Source organism: Halichoeres trimaculatus, unplaced genomic scaffold, assembly GCF_033239565.1.
Source record: "Halichoeres trimaculatus isolate MK-OKI-2021-1 unplaced genomic scaffold, fHalTri1.1 fHalTri1_scaffold_11, whole genome shotgun sequence".
Lineage (NCBI taxonomy): Eukaryota > Metazoa > Chordata > Actinopteri > Labriformes > Labridae > Halichoeres > Halichoeres trimaculatus.
This window is the reverse complement of record NW_027437189.1, coordinates 10,898,183-10,925,865: the sequence shown is the minus strand read 5'-3', so window position 1 is coordinate 10,925,865 and position 27,683 is coordinate 10,898,183. Positions and strand designations below refer to the sequence as shown.

The 27,683-nt window shown below is 42.1% G+C and overlaps 2 protein-coding genes across 10 annotated transcripts in view; both read left to right on the top strand.

The window, feature by feature from the left end:
* LOC141799709 (serine/threonine-protein kinase WNK2) overlaps window positions 1-12,556 on the top strand; it is a 43,720-nt gene extending 31,164 nt beyond the window's left edge. For 4 of the 7 annotated variants that reach the window (XM_074682024.1, XM_074682025.1, XM_074682030.1 and 1 more), the window contains 14 exons: window positions 64-180; window positions 762-932; window positions 1,175-1,226; window positions 1,665-1,763; window positions 2,176-2,972; window positions 3,324-3,381; window positions 3,478-3,551; window positions 3,746-4,410; window positions 4,564-4,790; window positions 4,958-5,182; window positions 6,477-6,575; window positions 8,895-8,939; window positions 9,372-9,673; window positions 9,941-12,556. In XM_074682024.1, coding sequence (XP_074538125.1) covers window positions 64-180; window positions 762-932; window positions 1,175-1,226; window positions 1,665-1,763; window positions 2,176-2,972; window positions 3,324-3,381; window positions 3,478-3,551; window positions 3,746-4,410; window positions 4,564-4,790; window positions 4,958-5,182; window positions 6,477-6,575; window positions 8,895-8,939; window positions 9,372-9,673; window positions 9,941-10,291 — 3,282 coding nt within the window. In that variant the 3' untranslated portion in view covers window positions 10,292-12,556. The remainder of the gene's footprint in view (window positions 1-63; window positions 181-761; window positions 933-1,174; window positions 1,227-1,664; window positions 1,764-2,175; window positions 2,973-3,323; window positions 3,382-3,477; window positions 3,552-3,745; window positions 4,411-4,563; window positions 4,791-4,957; window positions 5,183-6,476; window positions 6,576-8,894; window positions 8,940-9,371; window positions 9,674-9,940) is intronic. The other 3 variants (XM_074682027.1, XM_074682026.1, XM_074682029.1) reach the window with 3 other exon arrangements.
* Window positions 12,557-12,914: 358 nt separating this feature from the next.
* brpf1 (bromodomain and PHD finger containing, 1) lies at window positions 12,915-25,960 on the top strand. 3 transcript variants are annotated; one of them, XM_074681461.1, is made up of 16 exons: window positions 12,915-13,247; window positions 14,470-15,254; window positions 15,385-15,574; window positions 15,672-15,959; window positions 16,204-16,721; window positions 16,869-17,058; window positions 17,159-17,290; window positions 17,839-17,967; window positions 18,847-19,240; window positions 21,131-21,439; window positions 21,543-21,821; window positions 21,911-22,058; window positions 23,358-23,491; window positions 24,045-24,160; window positions 24,284-24,438; window positions 24,917-25,960. In XM_074681461.1, the coding sequence occupies exons 2-16, from the start codon at window positions 14,515-14,517 to the stop codon at window positions 25,098-25,100; spliced, it is 3,906 nt and encodes a 1,301-aa protein (XP_074537562.1). In that variant the 5' UTR covers window positions 12,915-13,247; window positions 14,470-14,514; the 3' UTR covers window positions 25,101-25,960. The 3 variants fall into 3 exon arrangements, with proteins under 3 accessions (XP_074537562.1, XP_074537563.1, XP_074537561.1); XM_074681462.1 differs by having other exon boundaries at window positions 16,869-17,073; window positions 24,108-24,160; XM_074681460.1 differs by having other exon boundaries at window positions 16,869-17,073.
* Window positions 25,961-27,683: the final 1,723 nt, after the last annotated feature.

Genomic DNA, 27,683 nt, shown 5'->3' with positions numbered 1-27,683 from the left:
AGTTTTTAGTTGAAGAAATCTGTAATGATCCACTTTGCGTTACTGTGTCTGCTTGGGTGACAGGTTTGTAACACAGGGGATAAGATGGTCGAGTGTCAGCTGGAAACTCACAACCATAAAATGGTCACTTTTAAGTTCGACCTGGACGGAGATGCACCAGAAGAGATTGCTACATACATGGTATGTAATAAACACAGGCTCTGACTCGTCTATTGTTGTATAAGTTTTGAAGTCTGATTTAAGCTGGGCATCGCCTGAGATGCTTTCTTATGGCTGAGAGTTCTGAAACTCCCTGTGATGCTATTCTCAGCTGCAATGCAGTAAAAATTTTGGCTGTCTCTCTCTTGCTCTGTCTCTCCTTCAATCCCAACCAATTCTGCGATGATCAGATAGCTGAATATTTATAGCAAGACAACTCTATCAACTTATAAAAAATAGAATGAGGGAGTTCATTGCAAATACCTACATAAAACACTTGCTAAAGAAATGCATTCCATTATGTTATATAATATGAGAGCTCGACATTTTCTCTTTTGCAAACATAAATAATGCAAAAGTGATTCATTGATTTAATAAGCTAGAATGTTGAATAGTGATAAATGAGCTTTATTTGGATGGTAAAATGTGAGGAAAGCACACTCTTTTAAAAGTTTTCTTGTTCTCATGATTATTTATCGATTGTTCCTGTCATGTTTTTTTATTTTTCAGCATCACTTGATGAGCTAAAATGCTGCTTTTGTATCCGCTCAATGTATTTTCAGGTTGAGAATGATTTCATCCTGCCGTCAGAAAAGGAAGTGTTTATTGAGCAGCTGAAGGATATTGTGGATAAGGCCGAGGACATGCTGAGTGAGGACACTGAGGGTGAAAGGAGCTCAGCTCAGGGAGGCAGCCCTAAACAGAATGATGGAGCTTGCACTTTGGGAATGGAGGTGAGAAAGGAACTGTTGACAGTTAGAAGTTGTGACGGCGGAGTCTGACTTTGGGTGCCTCTGCCTTGACAGCCTCGGAGGCCTTTCTAGATGAGTTTACATGCAGAGTTGCCTAAAATGTGGATTCTGCTTTTGTAAAATATAGATATGAGTTTGTGTCTGAGGTTTTTCGGCTGTACAGAGAAACATTTTAAATTCTTATTTAGATGATTCACACATACTGAACGTTCTTTTTTCTTTAGGGACTGAAGACCTCCACACCCAGCAGCCCACAGCTAGTGTACCAGCAGAATGGTAAGATTTCCAACCCCCTTAAACTTTAACACGCTGCTCAGTTATCATTATATAATCACTGACAAGTAAATGGATTTCACCTGGAGTGGTCAGTGCCTACCGAAGTGGTCCAGGAAAATACCAGCAACCGAATCATTTGCAGCCAAGGCTTATCAATACTAGAGAATGGAGGCTGACCCTTGAGGTTGCATTTATCAGAAGAGCTATCAAAGCTCAAATTGCTGTTTCTGATCAAAAGATGTCAAAGTGCATCCTAGGTTGTTGCATATTGTTGCTGATGAATTTAAAAACTATATACACTAAGGAAAAATAGTTACTTTTGAACAATATCAAACATACCTGATCACAAACTAACTATATAAGGGTCCTGTCAATGCTTGGCTCCTCTAGAAAATTTGTTTCATGCATGATGTTATATTAATTTTTTGTCCTTGACAGTCCTCCATACAGGCAAGCGCTGGTTCATCATCTGCCCCGTGGCTGAGACCCCTACTCCAGACAAAGAAAAGACTGCACCTCACTCCTCTTCAACCAAGGGTAAACTGCACACTCAGAAACAGAGATTAACACTCATGGATCCCTTGTGGTTGTTTTAATACCTACTCAGTGAAAATCTCTAATATCAGGCTTTCTCTGTCTCTGCTGGGAGGATTCGGTCTATAGAATAAAATGCAAATTTGCTGCTGCTGATAGTGAAGATGCCGTGCATGCATTAGAGTGCGTCTGTGTGGTTTATCCGTTAGGGTCAGTTATATAAGTGTGCTTCTGCAGTGGCTCTAGGCAGAAACCAAGTGCAGGATTTATACTCCAGCTGACAGAGCCTGATGGGGGAAGACAAGCAGTGATGTAACACCATGGCACACACAGGACCCCGGTCCTTTTGTATCAAAGCCTTAGCTCTATAACTCCTGATCTCTTCTGTTCCTAATTAGCCTTTTGATTTTTACAGAATCTGAAAGCTCTGCCTCCTCGTCAGCCCGGCCCAGCAGCAACACATCCGCAGCAGCAAAACCAGCCACGGCTTTATCAGCCCAGACCAGCTCCTCCACCCTGCCACCTGCATCTCAGACTTCAGTCACACCTCATGACCAAACTGTTGACAAAACCCGCACACAGCAGACTCCACCCTGTGTTGGTAAACATGACTCCTCTGCTGGTGGTGGCACGGGCCTCCACGGCTCTCTTCCTGTGGAGGAGCCTTGCATCTCTGCTGTCTCTATGGTGACGGACATGCCTTGCTGTGCTATTGTGCCACCTGTATCCCTGGATGTTAGTGCTGTGGATAAAAAAGCAACTGGTGGTGTGCCCTCCTCTCAAACCATTCAGACTAATCAGAAGTCTAGTCCTACTGGAGAACTACCCCCTCAGCTCGCCCCTCACCAGTCTGTGGTCATGCAGCAACCCTACGCCACACCCATGCAGCCTGGGACTGTCACCTCCCAGCCCCAGAGTCCAGCACATCAAACCCCACAGAACTCTCAGACGTCCAGCCACCAGCAGCCAGCAAGTGGAGGGCCAGGAGAGTCAGACAGTGAGGGACCAAAAAGGGTGGAATTTGTAGACTGCACCATTAAGACTTTGGATGAGAAGCTAAGAAACTTGTTGTACCAGGAGCATGCTCCCTCACAGCCCTCCAACACTGCGACTGAGATCCTGACTTCCAGTACCGAGGGAGTCACCACCCCTCCAGTGTCAGAAGGTCAAAGCACTGAGGGTGCACTTACAAAGAAGAAAGGAGAGCCACTGGTAAAACACCATACTATGTCTATAAACCTAAGCTTTCAGTCATACAGTAGGAGGTCATTTATGGCAGGGTCATTGAATTGTTTCCCTATACTGTGTTATTGATTCAACTGCTGGATGAAAAGATCAAAACCTGTACTGTGTTAAGAGTAGGAGGCGTGTAACAAAGTAACTACGATTAGCTGCAGCACAGTGATTCATCATGATCTCCCAGCCTTATGGTGTGTATTTTTTGTGTTCTACCTGAAACAAATCAAAATCTGACCCTATCAGACAAAACTAAGGACAGGAGAGTAGAACTTCAGATGACTGCAGCTTTCCTCATACACCTTTTTTTTCCCCTGTGTTTTTTAGCCTCAGATACCAGAGCGCACAGATAGTGCTGGTGCATTAAGTGACTCTGGAGTAGCAGGTGGGTGTCTTTTATCTTATCTCTCCTCTATATCCCATAGTAATGCTGATAGTTTGAGGGTTACTTGTTTTGTAAAACCATCTTTCTTGTTGTTAGCCTCAAACAAGCTTTTAACTGGACAAGACGCAGCCACTGGCCCCCGCTCATGTAGCTCCAAAAGCCGTTTTCAAGTAAGAGTCCTTTCCCCTTACTATGGCACACACTGCTGCTTAATGAAAATGTCATTTACGCTTATTCTACACATTGTTTGTTTTTTGCCTTTTTTGCTCAGATAATTAACAAAACATTACATTTTCCAATTTAAGCAGACACCATTTTGTTCTTTGTTGTTTTTTTTATTAACTTCGACTTCTCTTCTTCCCAGATCATTCCCACTCCTCCTGAGGTTATTTGTCGACTGGAGAAAAGCAAGACAAGCCACAGCTCATGCAGTTCCGCAGCACCCTCTAGTGGCTCCGGTGGGTCTCACAGCCAGTTCCTAGGCCATGGCAGGAAAGAGAAGGACTGTGTAGCTGTAGGCAAGCCCAGTGTGACAGCTGCAGCTGATAAAGAGATGGCTGAAACATCAAAACCTCACAGCAGCAACCGCTTCTCTGCACCCCCAAACTTCTACCAGGGCAGCTCCATTTCCAGCCCCGACATCACACCACACCACATCCCCCGGGCTCAGACAGTCGACGCTCCAAGCCACCACCTCTACCACCAGTCTTCTCACTTATACTCTGACTCAGCAGACGAGGACAGCAGCAGCATAGCCCTACCCGCAGCCCAACCTGCTCCCCCGGCTCACACCCTGTCTGAGCACAGTGGGAGCGACCTCATGAAGAGAGCGGTGGCTTTCCTGCGTCGCTCTGGTCGGAGCAAAAGCGAACAGAGCTCTGACACACCTAGTCGACATCCCGTGGCTATGAATGGTCACGCTCCGACACCTGCTGCAGGACATCCCCACTCATCGTACATCAGCAGTGACAATGACTCAGAGTTTGAGGATGCAGATATGAGGAAAGAACTACAGAAACTGAGAGAAAAGTAAAGAAACAAGCACACAAGCACTCACCAACAACTGTCACATTCAGCTATTTACCATTTCTATTATACAATCTACAGCAGAGCACAGATGTCATACTGAAATACCTTAATCCCTGAATTCCTGCTCTTCTCTTTATGTTACCTTCTTACTAGACACATGAAGGAGATCTCTGAGCTGCAGGCTTTTCAGAGGAGCGAGATTGAGCATCTTTACCAGGAGCTGGGCAAAACGCTGCCCCCCAACGTTGGCCTACTTCATGCTGCACCCCCAAGTGGCCGCAGGCGCAGAGCCAGTAAACACAAGCTAAAGGCTGGGAAACTGCTCAATCCAATGGTGCAGCAGCTCAAAAACAATCTCAACACCTCCGCAGAGAGGAAAGGTGTGTAGGCTGGGATGGTTGTGTGATAAGTGGTTCATGATTTGAGAGCATGAGAGAAGATAACACACGAATGATGTCAGGTTTGAAAAAAAAAACATAAGAGTGTGATTCACACTGTGATTCACTTTGACTCACATTTTTCCTTTTTTTATTTTTCCAACATCCAGGTGACAGTGGCGCCAGTTCATCCAGCTCCCCAGCTAAGAGCTCCATTCTGTCAGACGGCTCTGCCCACTCCAGTGGCAGCTCAAGCTCCAGCAGCCAGCCACACTCCGCCCCAGAGCAGGTCCACACCCAGCAGCCCTGCTCTTTGAAGGGCTCTTTTTCCTCTGACAACATCTATGCTGGGCGTCACGGGGATCGAACAGCCAACCAAGCTGGCCCCGGGCAAGGTACACACTACACTTTTCTGAGTATACATTTACGTGTGTTTGTTTGTGTGTGTGTTTGTGTGTGTGTGTGTGTGTGTAGGTGTGTGTGATGTGACATGCCATTGAAAAAGGCAGTCGGTAGTTCAAAGATTAACACTTAAGTGTGTAAATGTTGTCTTTCTATCCATGGGCAACATTTTGATACCAGATGGATTGAAGTCTTACCTTGGAGAACACAGACAGGTGTATCAAAAATATGAATCCCAAAATGGTAAACATACACATTTGTAATGTATCAGCTCAAATCACTTCGATTGAGAAAAGGAGATGTGCCATCCTTGAACCAATATGCTGATGGCAACTTTCTGATTCATGAATTATGAATCATGATTTTATTTATGGGTCACTTTATTCCCTGTAAGTTATGAAGAAATTCACAGCTTTTAAAAAAATAAAACTATCTAGTCTCTAAAAAAGCAAATTCTTCCCCCATTAAAGTGGCCATCACAACTACTATCAGATAGAAAATAACAACATGACCAAAAGCTTTTGATATTCTAACCATATTCTATAGTTACTGATGAAAGCAGAAAAAATGAAATGACCGAAGTAGCATTTTTTGTAAAAATGTTAAGCAACCTCTCTAAATCGTGGTATGTTGTTGGAGTCTGATTTAAAATTTTGTTTAACTTCTAAATAAAATCAACATTTATAATCTGCAAAAAGCTGTTTAAGTATTTTTTAACACTTTTCTGAAAATATTTGAGTGCAGGTCTCAGTCAAACTGTCCTCTGTCTGTGACTGGCTGATTTCTTGCCTTTGAAATATTTCTGTTACAGTGCATTTGGTTTTGAATTGAAGTCAAACGTCCTCAGTTAGTATACCCAATTTCTGATGTTGATGAACTAAATTTTTTTATTTTTTCTGAGCAGCATGATTTCATTTTCTTCATCTTATCTTTTTTGGTTACAAAAGCACTTGTGCGAGCAGATCTTGCCTATTACTGGAAACTTTGAACACAATTTTCAGCATCCTATGATGAGATCAGAAAACATCATTGCTAAGTTAAAAGGTGAATTTTATTGGATCCAGTAGAAATCAGAACAGTGTCGACACTCCTCGTTTTTTGATTGGCTCCTGCGATAAAGCCCTGTGTTATCAGTTGTTATTACTGACTCAGATTTCTGTGCATTTCTGCTTAGGACCCATTTCTGGTGCTTTTGATTGTGGGGGTTTCTCATCCCAGTTTGTTTGCACTTTTACAAAGTGTCTCTCTTGTTTCTTCTCTTCTTCCCTCTTATATTCATTTTTGCAGGCTGGACGGTTTACCACCAAACGTCAGAGAGAGTCACCTATAAATCTAGTAGCAAACCACGCACTAGATTCCTCAGTGGACCTGTGTCTCTGTCCATCTGTTTGTATTTGTTCTTTTCTATTTCCCCTCACTCATTTCCATCCTCTCTTTATTTACCTGGCTCTCTCTTCTCTCAACCACATGTTTTTTGTTTCAATGTAATCCAGTGGATCTTCTATTCCACCCTCCTCACAGACCTCCTCACCTGATGTACATGACCCATTTTTCTTTTTCTCCCACTCGCACTCAACGACCTCTAAGCTTATGTTCTTTATCTTTTTTTTCTGACCACCAGGGGTTATCCATCACATGCACACACAATGTTGGTACTCAAAACTGATATCACTAAGTCAGCTCAGTATGTACCAAACAAAGGCAGCACCACCAAAGTCCCAATCAGGATTTGTTTCCTTTTCATCTTCAAGCACTGCAGTGTATGAACTCTATGTAGCTGGAGGCTTAGCTCATGTGTCTGATGTAAGAGTTTCAGAGACCATGTTTAGAGCACATAAATGCAGATTACAACCAAACTTTAATCTATATAGTATTTGTTTCCTCGTATAGTCTTCACATAGATTGGTTATATACATATGAGACATTCATCCTGCTGCACTGATAACTTTTTATCCAGTTATTGCAGCTAGGTTAATAATCTCTGGTGCCTTTTCTTCTCTTACATTCACAAACAACAGTAGCTTTCTGTTCTTACTTGATGAATACAGGTCCTGGGTAGTTGATCTTCTTGCTATATGTATGCAAATTGCAGCTTTTAAAGTGTTCCACCCCCCTGGTCTGCACTGCTCTTTCGTCCCTTAAACAGTTGTGCAAATGTACATTTTGTGCTTCGTTTTAAACAATTATATGCTGTAAATATGGCAAAGTGCTATCCTATAACAGCGAACAGCTAACTTAGTGTCTCCTGAGCAATAATTGTTATGTAGTTTTGCAAGGAGGCATCTAGGTACAATGAACACAGAGTAGAACAGAAGGAATTAATGGACCTAAAAGTCTTCCATACCTTCACTTTGTGCTGTGAAGATTGAAAAAGAAACATTTCCAGGGTGTGCATGCCTCATACTGATCCATGTGTGTGGCCTTTAATACCTATGGTTCTAGTGTCTTTATTAAGCTGAACTGCTGGCGACAATTCACAGAACCTCAGTTACATTCATATCCATCTTTTTATGGATATAGTGCCCCATCCACCTCATACAGATGCTTTGTGCAGTGCTGCTGGCTTAAAAAAAAACAGTCTCCATGAGCACAATGGGGTTAGTTCTGTCCAAACATGGGCCTGAGGTCAGATCTTTAGTGTGCGTGTGTGTGTGTAAATGTGTGTGTGTCCATGTGTGAGAGGAATACAACACCATTAATTGTTGTGAATTTCCATCCACCATTAATTTTGATTGTGTAACATCTCCCAAGTGAAGGCACCCTGCCAGCTCAGTGGTCCCCTGTATACTAACACCGAGACCCCAGCACCCCCATTCCCATCCCCATCCCCAGCCCTTACCTGATAGGCAGGGCCCTTTGCTGAGGTAGAGGAGAGCCCTCTCTGTCCCTCATGTTTGGACGGAGAAGACGTGCATGGTGCAGGCGCCAGGCAGGGCACTGATGGAGACTTACTCCGCCATATGAAGGGCTGTATCATCAATATTACTACCTTTTTTTGTTTTGTTTTGTTTTTTACAATTTCCTTTCACCTCTCCCAAGTTACCTGCATGTTTCTGACCCATGCTGACTCTGATGAGCTCCAACTATTATCTGTGTGCTCTATCAGTTTAATGTTTTGTTTTTGTTTTCTTTTTTTATATTTTGATTTCACATTTTGTTTCACAGGCAGTCTCACATCGACAAAGGGATCTCTTTTTTTAATTCAGGCTCCAGTCTTCCACACTTAGGAAACACTAAAATTTGTTGTGGTCTTTTTTTAGACTGATGAATCATCACCTTATATAAGCTAATTATTTGACATTGATTGAAAAGTCTTGGGGTGACAGACTTTCTCTCACACAGTGTTATCTGTGTTGACAGGTTGATTTATAAGGCAACATAAAATACCAATGGTCTTCCAATCAGTATGAAAACTACTTAACACCCAATATCACATTTCAAAGCTTCTTCTCTTTAAATCTTGTCCGGGACCATTTCTTGTAGTCAGCTTGTCAGAAGTTTCCCACTTCAAAGAAAACATGTTAGGCTCCTTCCTCCAGTCCTCCTCACTGATTTTCAACCCTCCTGTCCTCCTTATCCTCTTTCTCTCTCCCCAATTGTTTTAATAGCTGATTGTGCTTTTGAAGCAGCTTGTCCACATACGTGTGGTGTGCAGTGTGTCCTGGCCTAACTGTTTCTGTCTTGTGCTGTTTTACCTTTTTATAGGGTCCACTCTGAAACGACTATGTCTAGGCAAAGATCGCAGTAGTAGTAACTATCTCATTTACTTTCTTACTCTCTGTCTTTCTTACCTCTGTCCCCCCTAATTTAGTCCTCCTTATGTTTGTATGTGCACTTATTTAAACCTATATAAAAATGTGTATTATAAAAATGTGGAAACACTACAAATTCTGTTTTTTTTTGTTTTGATTTAGTTTTTTGTGTTTTGCATGGCAGTGTCAGTGTCTCGATTGCAGAATATTTGTCATTGCTTGCTTACCAAACATGTCATTTGTCTATAATAACTTGTGAAAGTCATTTATGTTGCAATCTTTTGGCTGCTTCGTTGGCAGAATATGTGCAACAGTCAATAAGTTGTAAACACATGAACACATGAAACAACTGCCATACATCAGCCAATTGATTTGACCGTCTTTTCTTACTTGAATTGCCTGATTTGTTAACATCTTTGTGTCTTTTTAGGGTCTTCTCTCAACACCAGTGCAACTCAAACAGCCACCAGTCAAGCACAGCCGGCACTCACCACATCCACACCCTCGCCGTCTCCTCAGCCAATCACACGGCTCGCTCAGGTCCAGACCAACAACAGCAACAACAAGAGAGGCACGTTTACTGACGATCTTCACAAACTGGTGGATGACTGGACAAAGGAGACTGTAGCTGCTGCCAACCAGCCGCGGCTCTCCCTGAACCAGATCAAACAGCAGCGACGGCAGCTGGACCTGGAAGGCAGAGCACCGCCCAGAGGAGCAGCTACCCATGAGGTACCGAGGATGCCAGGGATGGATGGATTAGAAATGCTGTGTTGCTGTTTTAATGAAAGGAGTTTTTCCTATTTGAAAGTACTTGGTGTTTGTTCACAGTTAAGATCAGGTACAAGGAGTGTATGAGAAAATTACAACATGGGGCTTGTGGAACCTTTTAGTACCTTGAAATGTAGTTCCAGGAACTATAAGTCCTCTTTAACCATTTGATGTTATTCTGTGACCTTCTGTGCACAGTTTGGGACTAAGTCTCTTTTCTGTTTTCAGAAAAAGTGTCATGTTGGTCCCAGCAAGTTCCAGTTGCCTCTCTCCTGCCCCCTGACTGCTGCTTTAGGCCCGGGCATGTCCACAACACTAGCACCCAACTCCTCAGCGATGATCCCCCCTGGTTACATTTCACCTGTGGGCTCTTATGGTGGGATGGTTCCTGGTCCTCTTTACCCCCAGCAGTGGTCTGGCTTGCCAAGTCCTGTGGGTTCAGTGGGTCCTGTAGGCCTGCTTGGTGCTTCAAGAAATATACCCTATGGCACAATGGGAAACCCAGGGATCCAAGGTTACCCTCGGGCCTTGCACGACCCTGAAACCGGCCCCTGCCTGAAAACCACTAGGACTACCTAATCTCCACCTCGGCTCTGCTGTGCTCAGTGGGCCCACATGTGTACATAATGTGACCTTGTAAATAACTTAAAAGTGTTGGTATCATTTATACAACACCTTTATCTGTAGTTTGTTGTGTGGGAGAGTGTGTGTGCTTGAATGTATGCGTGTTTCCTTTATATTACATGTTAGGTATGTATGTCTGAATACCTAATGCTTCTTGGCTTTAGTCTTGACTTAACTCAGCCATACAAGACATTTGGTCTGTGGTCACAAAACATATTTCACTTTATTCTTTATTACTGCAGTTTTCACTCTGATTTTGCCTTTTTCTCTGTTACACATGTTAAACACTACATTGGAGTCCAAAAACCAGTGGTTGGAGATACAGTAACAGGACAGTATTTATGATGAAGACCTCTGAAAGAATGTAGTGCCTTGATCAATGATTTATGGATTGTTTTTCTTCTTTGTGAAACTACAGCATGTCTGCATCCAAGTTATTTTCTTTGATGGTAGCTTGAGTGCAGTCGCTGATTTTTTTTTAATGCATTACAGACACTTTTCTTTTTCGTTTACATATGAATGCCCTTGTAGTACTGCACTATTAACACAGTATATGCTCTTATTTAAATAATAAAATCATGTTTTAACCCTTGTTTACTTTTCACCTATGTGACAGGTGGAATGCCATAGTGGTGAGATGTGCCGTTGCCTTGCAGAAACAAATGGTTAATATGCGACTGACAAGAAAATAAATGCCAGCAGCCAAAATCCACTTTTTCAGGTCAAATGGTTAGGTTGGATGCAGCCTCTTTTTGAAGTGTTGAACATCACAAGTGTTTGCAATGTTGTAACCTTGTGCTCAGTGAAAAGGCAGTGTCCAGAGCCATAGATACTGGACATAGTTCTTTTTACAGTATATGCCTCTGGTAGTGATCAGAATGTAGCAGTAAATACTCGAAGGCTTGAGGCTTTTATTAAAGTGCAATTTAACCCCTCCACAAAGCTTTGATCGTGGCCTTGCCACAAGCCTTATCTCTATGATGTGTGCAACAGGAGCAAGCTGATAAGTTGAACAAAGTTATAAAAACACAAAGAAACAGACAGAAGTTACCCGGCAAAGTAAACGCATATAAACCACAAACCAAACTGAAGTCAATACTGCTAAATGTTCTTTCAACTTGGCTGTCCTATTACTCAGCATACACTGTATGTAAAATGTGTGCAATCACAGTTAGGTCTGACTTTTTGAATTATTTGATGTATAAAGCTTGATTTATTTGATGCTGCTATTGTCTGAGATTTCACTGTACAGTTTCGCATTTTAGTCACAGAAAATGGTACTTAAAATAAAAACAAAAACTCCTCAAATTAAATAAACAAATGAGATGCTCACAAAGCAGTGTTTTTGCCTTGTTGGGCTTTTATTTTTGTCTATATTTCCCAAGTTGCTTTTGTTAACAGCCTTTTTTCAGTAAGATATTGCAAAATTTAAATAATACTTGATGCTGGAGATTTGCACAACATATACTTTCCCTTAACCTGTGTTTAAACGTTTCTTACACTGTGTGAAATGGGTTTTGCAGCCTTTACTTTTTCATGTCACAGAAAAGCATGGCCAACTTCCATGTTCCACAACGCAAAGAGAAATAAAAACGGCTTCTGTGGTCAGAACTTTCACATCTCCACAACACATTTGAAAGATTTTAGCACCCCAATCCTGCCAAGCTGTGAATTGTACAGTTGTCTTGTACTTTATATTTGTACATTTTGTTTGTCTGACAGTGAAATGTGTGTATGGTGGTGGTGGAGGTGGAGGGGTTGTTTTGATGTATATTAATCCATCAATTCGGTTTGAATTGGACTTTTATAGGATATTATGCAGAGTCCTCTGCTTTGGTGAAATACTTCCAGTAGTAAGAGATTTCTGTTCTCTGTCACTTGTATCTGGTATTTTTTGTTCTACCTCCCTCACTGCTACCTCTTTGGGAGCAGATGAGGGAATATCTATTAACTGCATATTCATTTGGGTGCAGTGATCAAAAGGAGAGCTGAGATGCTGAGAGGAGGAGCAGTTCTTCTACTTTTGAGCATCTCACTTCTCTAGAGAAGACAACATTGCCCCCTGGTGAATATGCCCTGGTTGTCAAAGGCTTGTATTTAAATTGTGTGGGATTGCTTCTGCCTGCTGATTGTCCCACTGCATTACCCCACCCCAAACCCTGCTGCACTCTAATCACGGACTGTATGTTGAGAGAGAAATAAATATTATTTTGTGCTCGATTGTTTGTGTGGTTGGTTTCTTTTAATTTCATAGTAATTTCTCAAAGATGAATCGATGGCATGTGATTTATTTTTTTAAACATATGCAAAGATATATTTTTTAAAAATATATATTTTTAAATATGAACATTTTTAAATCAGCTGTGGCTCTGGCTTATTTTGTAGTTATATGAAAATGTGACATGTAGTGAAAACCGATGTCTATGGTGAAAACTGAGTCCTGGTCCTGTGTATTTTCATGCTCAGCCCCGACATCTTTTAAACACAGTCGCACTTTCGCCACAATCAAAGTTAAGTATCCTCCAGGAAATCGCTGCCGCGGCAAATGGAGATAATAAATAACCAGATGGATTATTACACAAAAAATATATAATGTTACGTCAGTTAAAAATAAGATGAGGATTTATATTAGCCCAAATCCGAGAAATAGACCCTGCTCTGTGTGGCGAATGTGTCGACCGCCGTCTGCGGCGCAACGTTACAGCAACGGTTACCCCTTTTGTTCAACCGAGTTCCCGAATAATCCCAAACACAATGAAATGATCGGGATATTAAATTGTTCCTTTGAAAAACACCGTACCTACATTACAGGTGAACTCATCTGGGACTATCTGATGAACTGAACAACCGATCTACAGCCCGTCCGAGATGTGCGGTTTCCGAAGCAGGCAGTCTTGAGGAACGTGGAGTAGTAAGTGCTTACAGATCTGCAGCGTTAAACGGCTTTGTGGTAAATTGGGTCACATTTAGATAATGTAACCTAAATTGTAGACGTGAAATTACTTTTCATTTGATATACCACCGTAACCCAACGTTCCTCTCAAAACACAGAGGTCCTATTGCAACACAAGGATGCTTGAGTACCTTCCTTGCATTGCTTAACATTTAAGGTGTATTTTTATTCAGAGATGAAGAAGCTATTGGTTGTTGAATCTTGGTTTTTAATACGAGCCCTTATCTGACATGCTGTAGTAATGTGTTAACCTGGTCAAATCAGACGTTAAACAGTATTTGCTGCACAGTGTCTGGGATTCACGGGGTGAGGTCATTGTGGAGGGAAACACAGCAGGACTGGATGGTCAACCAAGTTACAGACAAATAACTTAAAACACCCTTACATATTATATTTGTTTAACTACACTGTGCTGAGATTTATATCACGTTAAAAGTGTTGTATCTGTGTGCAGCTAACGACTATGCAGCTACAATGATGTGCGCGGATTATCATAACCTATCAGAGAGCTGAATAAAAGACTGAGTGACGGTTAAAATGATACATATTAATGTAAACAGATACAAGCTACAGTGTAACGTCAAGTTGAGAATAGTGAATTAGCTGTATGCTATGTAGCTTTTATCCATACAGTATGCTGTTGTCGTTTGCTAGCTGCTGTTAGCTTGGTGGCTAACAGCGTCGGGCTGCAGTTTCTTTTCATTGTTTGAGGAGGAAGCATTTGCACGAATGCTTTTGCTGTAGTAAAACATTTAAAACCAGACACTTCGCACTCAGATATTCAAATTTAGTTTAGTTTTTTGCTCTGCTGTTCTGTCCTGGATAGTTTCCAACTGATAGGATGTAAACAAGATTGGCAAACTGTCAGTCAGGCTATTGTTATTCTTTTTATTCCACTGTCCGTTGACTAGATGTAACTGTAGTTTGCAAAGAATTAAACAAACATGTTGATTCAAACTGCACCTGCTATTTGGAATCTGAACATAAATGTGTCTCCCTGTGGGAATTTGGGGCATCATCACGTGACTGCATTGTAACAGGTGCATTATGTGCATGCACGACTTGTCCAGTCTGTTCTTTCTAACTGCTTTCATTGAGTCACAGCAATTAATTGTGTGTCATATATTCATAAAGAATATATTGGTACTGATGACACTTTGCTTCCCTCTTTTTTTTTCAGATGTAAACTTGAACAGCATCTGTTCCAGCAGTGACTGTTGGCACAATGGGGCTGGACTTTGATGTAAAGACGTTTTGTCACAATCTGCGGGCAACGAAGCCCCCTTATGAGTGCCCAGTGGAGACCTGCCGCAAGGTATACAAAAGTTATAGTGGGATCGAGTACCACCTTTACCACTACGACCATGACAACCCAACTCCTGCACAAACAGTACCTCAGAAGAAGAGGAAGGGGCGGCCTCCTCGTGCCTCACTGGCTGGGTCTGGGGATACAGATGAAGGTGGAAGTAATGTAGGTGGAGGACCTGGGCAGGAAGGGAACACTCCTGGAAGCCCAAACCGTTCAGAGCAGTCTCACTCCCCAGGTAGAGAGACTATGACATATGCCCAGGCACAGCGTATGGTGGAGCTAGAGCTCCAGGGGCGGATCCACCGCATCAGCATTTTTGAGAACATTGATGTGGTGTCAGAGGAGGACAGTGATGTGGAGGACGCCCCTCTTGCTGGCACTGGGGGTAGTGGTGGAGGTGTGTGTAATGGTAGTGATGGAGGAGGAGGTAGCGAAGTAGGAGGTAGCAGCAAGGACCGCCCAGATATCCCATCCTCTAATGGGGGCAAGTCCACCCCAAAGTCTGGGAAGCATAAGAGTAAGGAGAAGAAGAAGGACAGCTCATCTCATCATCACAGCTCTCAGTCTGGGCCTGCGGTTAAGCTTCCTGAAGCAGTCTTTAGGGAACTGGACCAAGAGAGACCTGATGCCCCTCCTCGGCCTTCATCGTACTACAGGTCTGCATGAAGAATTGTGATGTTGTCTATTTATTATTACACAGCAGATTGACATTCACAGGGAAATAACTGCTTTAAATATTAATTCTAAATACACATTTGATGACTTTTTTCCTCTTCTGCTCCTCAGATACATCGACAAGTCTGTGGAGGAGCTGGATGAGGAGGTGGAGTATGACATTGACGAGGAAGACTACATCTGGCTTGACATCATGAATGACAAGCGACGGCGAGATGGCGTCACGCCTATCCCTCAAGAGGTCTTTGAGTACCTCATGGACCGCTTGGAGAAGGAGTCCTACTTTGAGAGCCACAACAAGGTACCTGAATTTGGAAATTAAAGGGAAATACCGTACCTCAGAGAAACATGTTGAAATGCATCCAACACTGATTTCTCATTATCCTCTCGTCTCCCAGGCTGACCCTAGCACCCTGATCGATGAAGACGCTGTCTGCTGCATCTGTAACGACGGAGAGTGTCAGAACAGCAATGTGATCCTTTTCTGCGACATGTGTAACCTGGCAGTGCATCAGGAGTGCTACGGTGTGCCCTACATCCCAGAGGGACAATGGTTGTGTCGACGCTGCCTTCAGTCGCCAAGCAGAGCCGTGGACTGTGCTCTCTGTCCCAACAAGGGAGGAGCATTTAAACAGACAGATGATGCTCGCTGGGCACATGTGGTGTGTGCCCTCTGGATCCCAGAGGTAAAGCGATACACTGCTATTAGGATTCTTAATCAGAGATGTGATACACAATTCCTTCAGTTTTTACACCTTAAATTTAAAGTGAACTTTTTTTCTAAAATGGATGTGTATTGATTGCAAATCTTGTGCTAGTTGCTTGTTATGTTGTATGTGGTTTCACTGATATCATTTTGTCTCAGTCACAGCCAAGCTGTTTGATTTTTGCTACAAACAGGTCTTGATTTTTTTTCTTTCCTTTCCATAGGTCTGCTTTGCTAACACAGTCTTCCTGGAGCCCATCGATAGCATCGAGCACATTCCTCCTGCCCGCTGGAAGCTCACCTGCTACATCTGCAAACAGCGCGGGTCAGGTGCCTGCATACAGTGTCACAAAGCCAACTGTTACACCGCCTTCCACGTCACCTGTGCCCAGCAGGCGGGCCTCTACATGAAAATGGAGCCTGTCAGAGAGACCGGAGCCAATGGCACCTCATTCAGCGTACGCAAGACGGCTTACTGTGACATACACACGCCCCCAGGATCGGCCCGACCTTTAGGGGGTGTGGGAGGCGCAAGCATGGGTTCTTCTCACAGCGAGGGAGAGCTGGAGGAAGATGATGAGCCCAGCATCGGCCATGACGATGATTCCAAAGGCTGGAGCTCTGAGCGAGCCAAAAGGGCAAAGGCTAAGTCGAGACTGAAGATGAAAAGAGCGAGGAAGATCTTAGCTGAGAGGAGAGCTGCTGCACCAGTCGTGTCTGTGCCCTGTATCCCTCCCCATAGGTACACTGAACAAAAGCTCATGTTTTACCTCAACAATCACATTTCTGTTTATATTTGTATCGAAAACAGTATTTGGAGCAGCTGGTCCACCATGCAAAGAAAATTTTACATTTATACGAAGTTTCAACTTGTGTTCCTCTTCTTTAGGCTGAGCAAAATCACCAGTAACTTGACAGTACCCAGAAAAAGCCAGTTTATGCAAAGACTGCACAGTTACTGGACCCTGAAGAGGCAAAGTCGCAACGGCGTCCCTCTGCTACGTCGGCTTCAAACCCATCTGCAGTCACAGCGACATATTGACCCCGTCCCTCCTCAACCTCCATCACAACTCCCTCCGGTGACTTTTGAAATTGTGCGGCAACTTATTTAAGTATTATTGTTTCATGCAATTTTTGTCATCTTATATGACTTTTGTTCTGTGCATGTTTGTGCTGCAGAGGGACAGCGAGGAGAAACAAATGGCACTGAAGGAGCAGCTGAAGGCGTGGCAGAGACTCAGACACGACCTGGAGAGAGCCCGGCTTCTGGTTGAACTCATTCGCAAGAGGGAGAAACTCAAGAGGGAGACAGTGAGATCTAGCTTTTTGTTGTTGTTGTTTGTGCATAAAAAAACCTTTAACTCCAATCCTAGAATTCCTTTTCTGAGCACACTTTATTAGATCTTTTATTATCAGTCTCATAGCTGTTTTATCGGTTTTAGTCACTTATTTTCTGTTTTCATTCTCTATGCACTGCCTCGGTCTTTTCAGTCAGAGAATTTATTTGTTGTGGTCAGATCTTGTTTGTGTGGGAGGTGCCATTTAGAAGTGCTTATGAGAAGCGCTGACACATTTAACATCAGAGAATCTGCTGCTAAACATAAACAAGTACATTTAGCTATTTTTTCCAGTGCACTGATCAGTTGACTAACAATCAGTCCACAGTTTTTCATTTTGACCCATACTACAGTTTCAACATAGAAAAAAACAAACACTTTTTATACACTTCCAGATGCTTAATGCAATGAGTGGGTACAGCTCTGTACACACACGCACACAAACACATAGTAATGTAACACAGAATCTCTCTGTGTCGGATTAATTAGTAAATGTAGATGAAAAAAACTCTGTTTTTCCAGATTAAAGTGCAGCAGATGGCGCTGGAGATGCAGCTGACTCCCTTTCTGGTGCTGCTGAGGAGCACACTGGAGCAGTTACAGGAAAGAGACACAAACAACTTCTTCACTGAGCCTGTACCGCTGGCAGAGGTAAACACACACATTCACAAACACACATTCAGCAAGTTATTTACCTTTTTATCCATGTAGTTTTAAAAAAAAGCTTCAGACACATTATTTATAGTTTTTCTTGGGTTTCTCTTTGAATTGTCTTTGTGTAGTTTATTCACTTGTAAAAAGTTTGATTCTGAAGCAATAGTTGTCTTTTTATTTGTTGATCATTTGCTTTACTCTGTAAAGTCTGACCCATCAAAAAAATGCCTGAAAGTTCTAATTTATTGGAACTGAGATGTTTATTTATCCTTTTAACAAAATCCACATGAAATACTGCTGTGCTATATTGTTTTTAATACTCTTTTGTGTATCACATTCGATAAATTGGGCAGTTTTGGCAACTTTTATAATAAAGTTTTTATTCAATATGCATTCTTTCAATGCCGAAAAAAAAAAAAAAATATATATATATAAATATATATTTTAAATTAACTATTTAGATGTTATTTTTGCCACAACTTCCTAAAAATTTGCAAGTTTTTCCTTTAAAAAAAGTTCATGAATGATTTTATCAGGACAGCCAATTTGAAAAGGGCAAAAATACAACTTCAACTGCCTGTAGTGGTATGATAAGAGATTATTTTACATGTTTTAAAAGGTTTTTAAGGGAACTATTTATCATGTTGATGAGATAGAGGTCTGTGTAACTCATGTACCAAATATGATACGTTTGGGGTTAAAGGGTAAAGATGATGCATAACTCCATGTTGTTAGTGGTTATGTGATAGCATGATGAACACTGACTTTTCAAAACGACTCAGATCTCATCAACACCCAGATTTCATTTAATAAATCTGAAGTTAAGAGCTTGAATTTTGTCCATCTGCAAGATTATCTGTCTGTGCTATTGTCAAGGTGCCGGATTACCTGGACCACATTGACACTCCCATGGACTTTCAGACCATGTGGAACCTGCTGGAGTCCCACCGCTACCTCACCTTTGAGGCCTTTGAAGCTGACTTTGGCCTCATTGTCAACAACTGCCTGAAGTACAACGCCAAGGACACGGTCTTCTACCGCGCTGCCCTGCGGCTCAGAGAGATGGGCGGAGCCGTCATAAGGACTGCCAGGCGGCACGCTGAACGGATAGGCTTCGACTACGAGACCGGCATGCACCTCCCAAGAGAGCCGAGCCCAGACAGTCAACGTGAGCTGGAGAGGGACAGGGAGAGGGAACGGGAACGGGAACGGGAGCGGGACAGAGATAGGGATCGAGAAAGAGAACGTCTGTTGTCATCAAATGAAGAAGGTGAGTAAGACAGAAAACTGCTGGTGAATACTTTGTTGGCCCTTAATTTGGATAACCCTTTAATTTAGGAGCTTTTTTCCAGACAAAAACTAAAAAAAAAAATCCTAAGCGTCAGCTTCATTTCACATGCACTCCATGTGCTTAAGTGTGATTAAGTGTTAGTAGAGGGGCAGCTCCAATGTTGTGTTTAGAGTTTGTTTTGACCCTTTTTTTAAGTACTAACAGATGAAAATAGGAAATTTATTTCAGCTCAGTTGCTTTGAGTTTTTAGCCTTTACGGCTAATTTCTGGCTGTATTCCTCGGCTAGTATCGATTTACATTGCAATACTTTGATATTTATGATTTTTGTGATTTTTATTTCACTTTTTTAAAACCAGACCATGGAAAAAGTTAAATGATGATGATAATGTCTGCAGGCTATATCAGCAGCCATATTTTCCCACAAAATGCAAATCACATGAGTCAGAGAGAAACATTTCACCCTCTGTTGGAGTGGTAACTTTTTTCCACTCCAGTTTATAAACAAAGACTGAAATGAAGAATTTGAATTAAAAAAGATTGTTTTGTTGGACAAAGAATTCCGATTTTGATGTTGTCAAACAAAAAAATGCCGATATATCAATTTTCGATTTTTTCTCACATCCCCTACTCAGTGTTTCCCCTATAATTGTATAGGGGGGGTGGTCTGCCCTCCCAACGAAGGCAACCACCCCCCTTGGAAGTCGAGTTAATTTTATTTTCCATATATAACCAGATCACAGCAGAAGTAATTTAAAGTCACCTCTGTCATAAATCAGGTATATACGTTGTTTTTGACTAAGTAGCCTTATGTTATTCATCTAATTTACATGGCAGGATGACATTTGTACATCGTCGCGTTGACATTTCTCATTGCGCTGGTTCACGCACTGAGAAGTTTTGCCCTAACACGTTCACAGACACATAAACACGTGCACGCATTTACACACACAGACAAGCACATTCTGTATAGCAGACAGGGAAGTCCACCACAAGAGACATCACCCAGTGCCTGTGAAGATGCAACACTCGCATTCCTGCGCTTGCACCCGCCACCCACCTACTGCCGACAACGTCACCCCCCCCCCAGGCTGTTAACCAAGGGGAAATACTGCTACTATTGGATCAAAACAGTTCACGCAGTGAAGACAAGACAGAGACAACAAGGGGGAATAAACATATTACACAAGGTTTCCTGTCTGACAGTGATTAGTGTTTAACTTGTAGTCGTCAGCAAGCCATATTTTAAGATGAGAAGTAAAGATGGAGTATCTATGTATCTCTTTGATCGAGTTGGACCGTGAATCTCAGAAAATGATTGCTGACCAAAAGTCCTCTTTCTAAGTGGACTGGAAGGTCACCTTTTTTGGTGCTCCTAGTGATCTGGCTGCTTTTATGTTGAATTGTAAATTAGTTTAAAAGAGGAGGATGAGCACTCTTACTCTTTTGTGATTTCGTGTTTTTTTCCATAAAGCCTCAATAAATGTCTTGTCACAAGCATAAATCACCAGTAAACCAATTAGTAAAGGAGAAATTAAGTGTTGAGAAATGAAAAGATCTTTTGCTTCTTCACCAGTAGGTGGCGTATGACAGTTGTCACACGTTCTCATTAACAGTCTAACTTCTCTAACCGCTTCCTTTTTATGAAGTTGATTCATATTTAAAGTGAGATCACTTTTTGAGATATTCTGCTTTGGTACAGCATGCACTGCAACAATATTACAAAAATAGCATCATGTGGTCCTCGATGTAGTATCACAGGAAACAGCCCACACCCTCCCTCTGGCAGTTTCCACTGAATTTTGACATCTTTCAGAACATTCTAACTTGTTATACCTCTATCATCCTTTTTATCTCCTTTCTCTCCTCAGACCTCCTCCTGCCTGAAAACAGGCGAAGACTGCCGCTGGAGGAGCAGCTACATTACCTGCAGACGCGTCTGGATGAGGTCAGCTCGGGAAAGCACAGCATCGGTCAGTCTCGTCGAGCCAAAGCTCTGAGGAAAGAAATAAGCGTCATCAAGAGGAAGCTTGCACACCAGCGGGAGGGCGGATCAGGACTGGGAGGGAGAGAATCTGTCGGAAGTGGAGACCGCGGTTCTTCTCTCCCCCATCACCCGTCTTCTGCAGGCCACCTGGATGAAGGGGGAGAAAGCAGCAGCCAGGAGATTGGTGGGAAAGGTGTGCTATGTACAATTATGAAACTGCAACATGTAATTCAAAGAAGCAAATCAAGGAAAGTTACAAATAAACCTTTTTGTGTCTTTGAACTCTCTCTCTGCAGATTTGAATGTGTCCTCGTCTGCCCTGGCTCCAGAGGTGGGACGGAGGACTTCTGTCCTCTTCTCCAAAAAGAACCAAAAAATAGCTGGTCCTCCTAAAAGGCCGGGACGCCCACCCAAGAATAGGGATGCAGGGTATGCAGGAGTAGGGGTCAGCCAAAGCCCCATCGGTCCTCCGCAGCTTCCCCTGCTTTCCTCCACCAGGCAGAGGAAGAGGCCCCGCAGCCCCCACAGCAGCTCCAGCTCTGACAGCGACAGTGACAACGATGACCTGCTCCCAGGTACAGAAGACAAACCTGGATGAACTTAAAACCAGGAGACACTAAGTCCCACACTCACTTCACTCCCGATCCCTGTCTGTTTTTCCCAGGTTTGCCAAGTAACGGTTTTGATGGTGGAAACCAGCCCGTAACAGAGAGCTTCCGTGTGTACAGGAACGACACCCGTCTCCCTCGTTCCAGCTCGGACTCTGAGTCCACAACCAGCAGCAGCAGCAGTGCAGCTTCTGACAGAACAAGGTGATTATAACGTCCGCCAAAAAGTTTATGTTTTTGGGGGTGTTTGTCTTTTTATCTGTGAACAACATAACTTAAAAAGTATAAAATGGATCTTGATGAAATTTTCAGGAAATGTTCAAAATGAGATAAGGAAGAAGTGATTAAATTTTGGAGGTGATCTGGATCACCATCTGGATCCAGGACTTTTTTTAAAGGATTCTTTATCATTGTGAGATAGGGCCGGTTTCACCATATGTGTATATAACTCCACAGTGAAGGGTCAGATTGCTTTGCAAAACAATACAAGACAAGGTCACCATAATTTCTGACAGATGTAAAAATACAATCTAGATCCTGGCAATATTCTGGATATTAAGATCTGGAATATGAGATTTGTACTGGATCATCATAATTTTCAACACAGTCAGGAAACAAGCTATCGTACAAACCTGCAACTAACACCAAATTATAGCAGACAGTCTGCTGAAAGGGAGGAGAACTCTGAAGTAGGACTAAAGTGTTGCGTGACAACCACAATATGCTTGGCGGAGGTCTGCGCTCTCTGAGTGCTTTTCTAGTTCACAATGAAATCACTGGTCTGGTATCCTAAAGCCCCTTCACACAAAAATGATCTTTGCAAGCAGCTTTTTTGTGCAAATACGGTATGATTCAGTGGCTGATCAACTCTCATTTTCCACAATTGGAAATTAAGATACAGCTTTCCCTGAAAAGGCATTTTGTACTTTCAAATGAGAGTGGAGAGCTGTTTATTGAAACAACTGCACAGTTAATTTAGAGGTTCTAGTAGCTCATATTTATTGGTATATGATTCATAAGGGTTTTCATAACTGCTTCATAGATGTTTAAAAAATCTCTGTAAGAACTGAAAAAAGATGCTCAAGCCGTTTGGGATACACTTTTTTTTCATTCTTGCAAGAATAGAACACAAACATACATCTGAGGATACACGGATGTGCTCCTCGATCACAGGTTTATACCGTCATCTCTACTCCACTGGGCGTTAATCTTCCAGTACATTTCAATTTCATCAGTGTCTGGAAAAGAAGCGGTGCTTCACTCCTTCAACTCTGTTTTTCAGTTCCTCTGACTCAAGCATCTAAGTTGTATTCTTCCATCTCTGGCCAAAAAATAAAACCACAAAAAGATCATTGGTTTACAAAAGTTCATGTAAAATTATGGAACTGTTGGGAGCTGTATATAAATCTAATCTTGGCACCAATATTTTTTCCGATCCTGTTTGGATGTGTATGCAGTTGTGACAAAGTTGTTGCTGACAGTCCTGCTTCTCCTCTCTCCTAGTACGACCCCTTCCAAGCAGGGCAGAGGAAAGGCCTCGTACTCTCGCTCCGCCTTCCAGGAGGACAGCAGCGAGGAGACTTCAGGCACCGAAAACGATTCCTACTCAGTGGGAGGATCACGGAGCGTTTCACACTGTAAGCACAGAGTAACGACACACACCCTCTGTCTTGTGTCAACACACAGTTCATTTCTCTATGAATGATGTTGCATGTTTTGTCAGAATGATCATAATGTTAATTAGATTGGTGATTCAGCTGTGGTAAATAAAATATCACTTGTTCAATTTCATATAACTTGAAGCAAAGTGTTGTCACCACACTAATCAGAATGAGCTCATGGTTCTTACTCTGCTATTAAAAAACGATCAAGCTAACATACAGTGGCCTGTTAAAGTTTGCTGTGAAAACTACAATTTTAAGAGTAGAGAATAACTAGTAGACAGATAACATCAAACAGTCATTTATATGGTTCAACACCCAAATCTATGAATGTAAAACCGCTGTAGTGACAGGACAGGAGAGAATAATCATGGTAAATACTCGTCACCACTTTTTGGGTTTAGGGCAAGGAAGGCTTGTTTTTAAAAAGTGCTTAGCGCCAGATTTTTATGCACAATGGCCTACTTTAGTCAGCAATGAGGTTGCACAAAGATGACTGTCTTCCTGTTCCTGTGCTCCTTACCGTTAGTGGTGCGCGGTCGAGCAAGGTCAGGATGCTGGATGACTTCTGATGACTATTCTTCTCTTGAAGCTCTGGATCTGGTGTGGGCCAAGTGCAGAGGCTACCCTTCATATCCTGCTCTGGTGAGACTCAACTCGAATCTGCAAATTTCACAAACATGAGTGTGAGGAACCTGTCCCTTACAGTACTCTACAGGTTAGTGAGTGCCTCTAATCCCCCTTTGCCCCCCTCCCTCTTTCCTGCAGATAATTGACCCCAAGATGCCCAGAGAGGGAGTGTTCCACCGAGGCGTCCCAATCCCTGTCCCCCCTTTGGATGTGCTCAAACTAGGGGAGCAGATGACCCAGGAAGCCAGGGAGCACCTGTTTCTAGTCCTTTTCTTCGACAACAAGAGAACTTGGTCAGTACCCTAGGTTTTTCTGGCTCATGTTTTTAGTCTCCTCTGTTTTTTTCACATCACGTCTGTTTTTCACGACAAAATGATCCGGATCTGTAAAAACAAAACAACAAAAAAAAGATGTCAGCACAAAATTCTGATGTTACTGGATGTGTGCACACAAGTCAAGCTGTGGCATTAGTTCAAAGGAAGCTGTGCGCCTTGTTCTAAAGTGCAAGACGGCAGAATATAGGCAAAAATAGGGCAAAGGTGGTTTTGAATAGACGAGTGAAAGGAAACATGTTGTGTTTTAGGTCACAGAGTGCTGCAATCACCTGTAAGCAAGTTGCTAAAAACATTTGACTGATGTGTTTTTATTGCTGCACTTTTTATGTGAATTTGTAGTTTATTATTTCATACTTACATTTTGGAAATTAAGTCACTTCACCTCTGTTTGTTTGAAAAAGGCTTTTCTCTCATGTTTTAACATTTGTGTATCCAGGCAGTGGCTGCCTCGCTCTAAGCTTGTACCGCTCGGGGTCGACCAGGAGCTGGACAAGGAGAAGATGCTGGAGGGCAGGAAATCTAACATCCGCAAGTCAGTGCAGGTGGCCTACCATCGTGCCATGCAGCACCGCAGCAAAGTGCAGGGAGACCCCAGCAGTGAGACCAGTGACAGTGACTGAACACACACTTTACCGGTGGTGTGGAGCGTATGTTTCTCTATCAAGAGCCCAACCCTTCAACCCTTCATCACAGAACACACAGAAACAGTGCCGGTTGCAAAGAGTGGAATAAAATGATCCACTACATTGGCCCTTAGACACACACACACTCTCATGCACACTAAGCGCCGTATTTAATCTGACATGTAAAATATTGTATTTAAGAGAATTGAGAGAAGGATATGAATAATTATGTTTGGAAAATATGCTTTGTTCAGAATCATAAATCCAATACGGGCTCGACATGTTGAACAAATGACTCAATGGTTTACAGACTCGAAAAGAAGATACAGAAACACTTTGATAACTTTGCATCTCCTTTCATCATGACACATGGGATTTTACATTTGGACTGGGGAAGGCATGCAGTGATTATCAAAACACACATGGCTCTAGATTTCAACAGTCAAGCACATCATGTTCCCTGAAAAAAGAAATTGCCATGATACAAATGTCCTGTCGTTCGTCAGTACAGTGAGGCACAAGAAGAAACTCACTCAACTAATTCAATGTTATTTATTCTGCTTATTCCTTATCAACAAATTCCACAGCTGGTTTTTATCATGGACTACTTCTTATCACCCAAACTGCACAAGACAACGTTGTGTGGTCCGTTTTTTGTCTGTGTTCATCGTGTCTCCTGTTTTTATGGTTTGTTAACGCACCACAGTGGTACTCGAGCCACTGGAGTAATGATGACTAAACTGAAACACGATTGCCTCACTGTCTGTCTTAGTCTCAGGCCGATGGCTTTAGAACTTTTATATATACAGATTGCATAAAATAGAAGTTTAATAAAAAAAAGATTTGAGTTTTTTAAACATGCGGCTTGTGTTGTGGTCACTGTGCGTTCGTGCATGTTGGAGCAGACTTCACTTGTGTGTAGAGAACATCCCCGTCTTTACTTGCCAGTGAACTCCTTCAAGAGAAGTTCTCTCCAGAAAAGATGACTCATGGTGATTTAGTGGTGTTTGAACAGCATGAGTGCACAATACATTTGGATCTGGCTTTTTAATCCTCAAAAAACACAAAGCCATGCCAGAGATTTTTGAATGGGTGAAATATTTATCTGTGTATTATGGGGTCGAAGAAACACTGTGTGTCTAAACTTGAACACAAAATACATCAGTAAGCCTCCAGAATTTCATAACTCATAACAGAATTGACATAACTTATGAAGTTGGATCATAGGAAAAGGGGTTAGAGATTTTTTTTCTGATGGAGTTAGAATTACAACAAGGGATTGATTACAAATGCTTTCTTCTGGTTTGTCTGGTTTCTCGCTTTGTGCAGTGTGAAATGGTAACAGTAACAGAAGACTAATGTGTACACTGTGTACACTGGCTTAACGGGTCGGACAACCACAACTGTATTTCACAATCGCACCATCAGAGAGTCTGTATGAATTCTTTACTTACAGACAGGTCAAGGAACCCTATAGACTATACCTTATAGAGACCTGAAAAATAAACTTGTTGGTAATTCAATACGCATACAAACTGTGCAAAACAAAGTCAGAATCAGAGGCTCCATATGTAATTTATTTCTTGAAATGTCTTAACTATCTCACTGGGTTTTTAGGTGTTCATTAGCATATTTCTGATGTGGACTAGCTGTTTACATTATTAGTTGCTAAATGAGTGAACGGGATTTTGATGACAGATATCTCCCCAAACATATGATTAAGTTCCCTGGTTGTTTTCACTCATTTGCTTTTTGCTTTTTTTGCTTTTTTAAAGATCCCCCACCCAAAAGAAACGCCCACTCACAGCATCGTCAATGTAGGCAGATACGCAGCCAAGCACTTCACCCCTTTGAGTAACACTGCTTTGCTTCCTGCCTGAGCAATGCTCAGAATTGGAGTGGAAACAACTGATAAGCATCAGGTGCAGATGACACCACAGTTGTCCTTGTGATGACTTTTTAAACGTGCTATAATTTCCACCTCAAACACTCACTGAACTCTGCACCAACTCAAATTTTACCTTCCCTATATTTACAATGATTCATTTAAACGTTTTATTAACACCTGGGCTAACCATATGAGGTTTTAGAAACCAAAATGTTTTCTTAACTTCTGACTCAAAGCCACCTTTGGCAGATAAGCAGCTAAATACACTCGTGGAATTCTCTCTACAATGGAAATCAGAGTTCTGGGGAACAGGAGCCATGGATCATAACATGAATGATGAAATATTTGGATGCACAACAGCTCAAGGCTTCTGTAGAATTTCATCTGGAAGATCCAAGCTTAGGGGTCACAAATAGACAAAACCCTCTCACACACACACAATCACACACAAGTATTCTCTCTCTGATCAGTGTCAACAAGAATATACTCTAAATTAGTGTTGAAATTTCCAAGATGAGTGAGTCGTTCACAGGAAAAAATAAGACTGGGTGAACTGGCAGTGAGATTTAAGTTGTTCTTTATCATCATCATCATGAATGAGACACCGCTTCCTGGCAACTGAAATATTTTAAGATCATTCCTCTTACGCCTCTCTACAACAAGTGAGACACTTTTCTTCCGTGGGAGTACTC

Coding starts and splice junctions, on each gene's coding strand:
- brpf1 (XM_074681460.1), top strand. CDS start 14,515: ATGGGGCTGGACTTTGATGTAAAGACGTTTTGTCACAATCTGCGGGCA. Junction 15,960..16,203: donor GTGCCCTCTGGATCCCAGAG/GTAAAGCGATAC, acceptor TCCTTTCCATAG/GTCTGCTTTGCTAACACAGT. Junction 17,074..17,158: donor CTCCGGTGACTTTTGAAATT/GTGCGGCAACTT, acceptor TTTGTGCTGCAG/AGGGACAGCGAGGAGAAACA.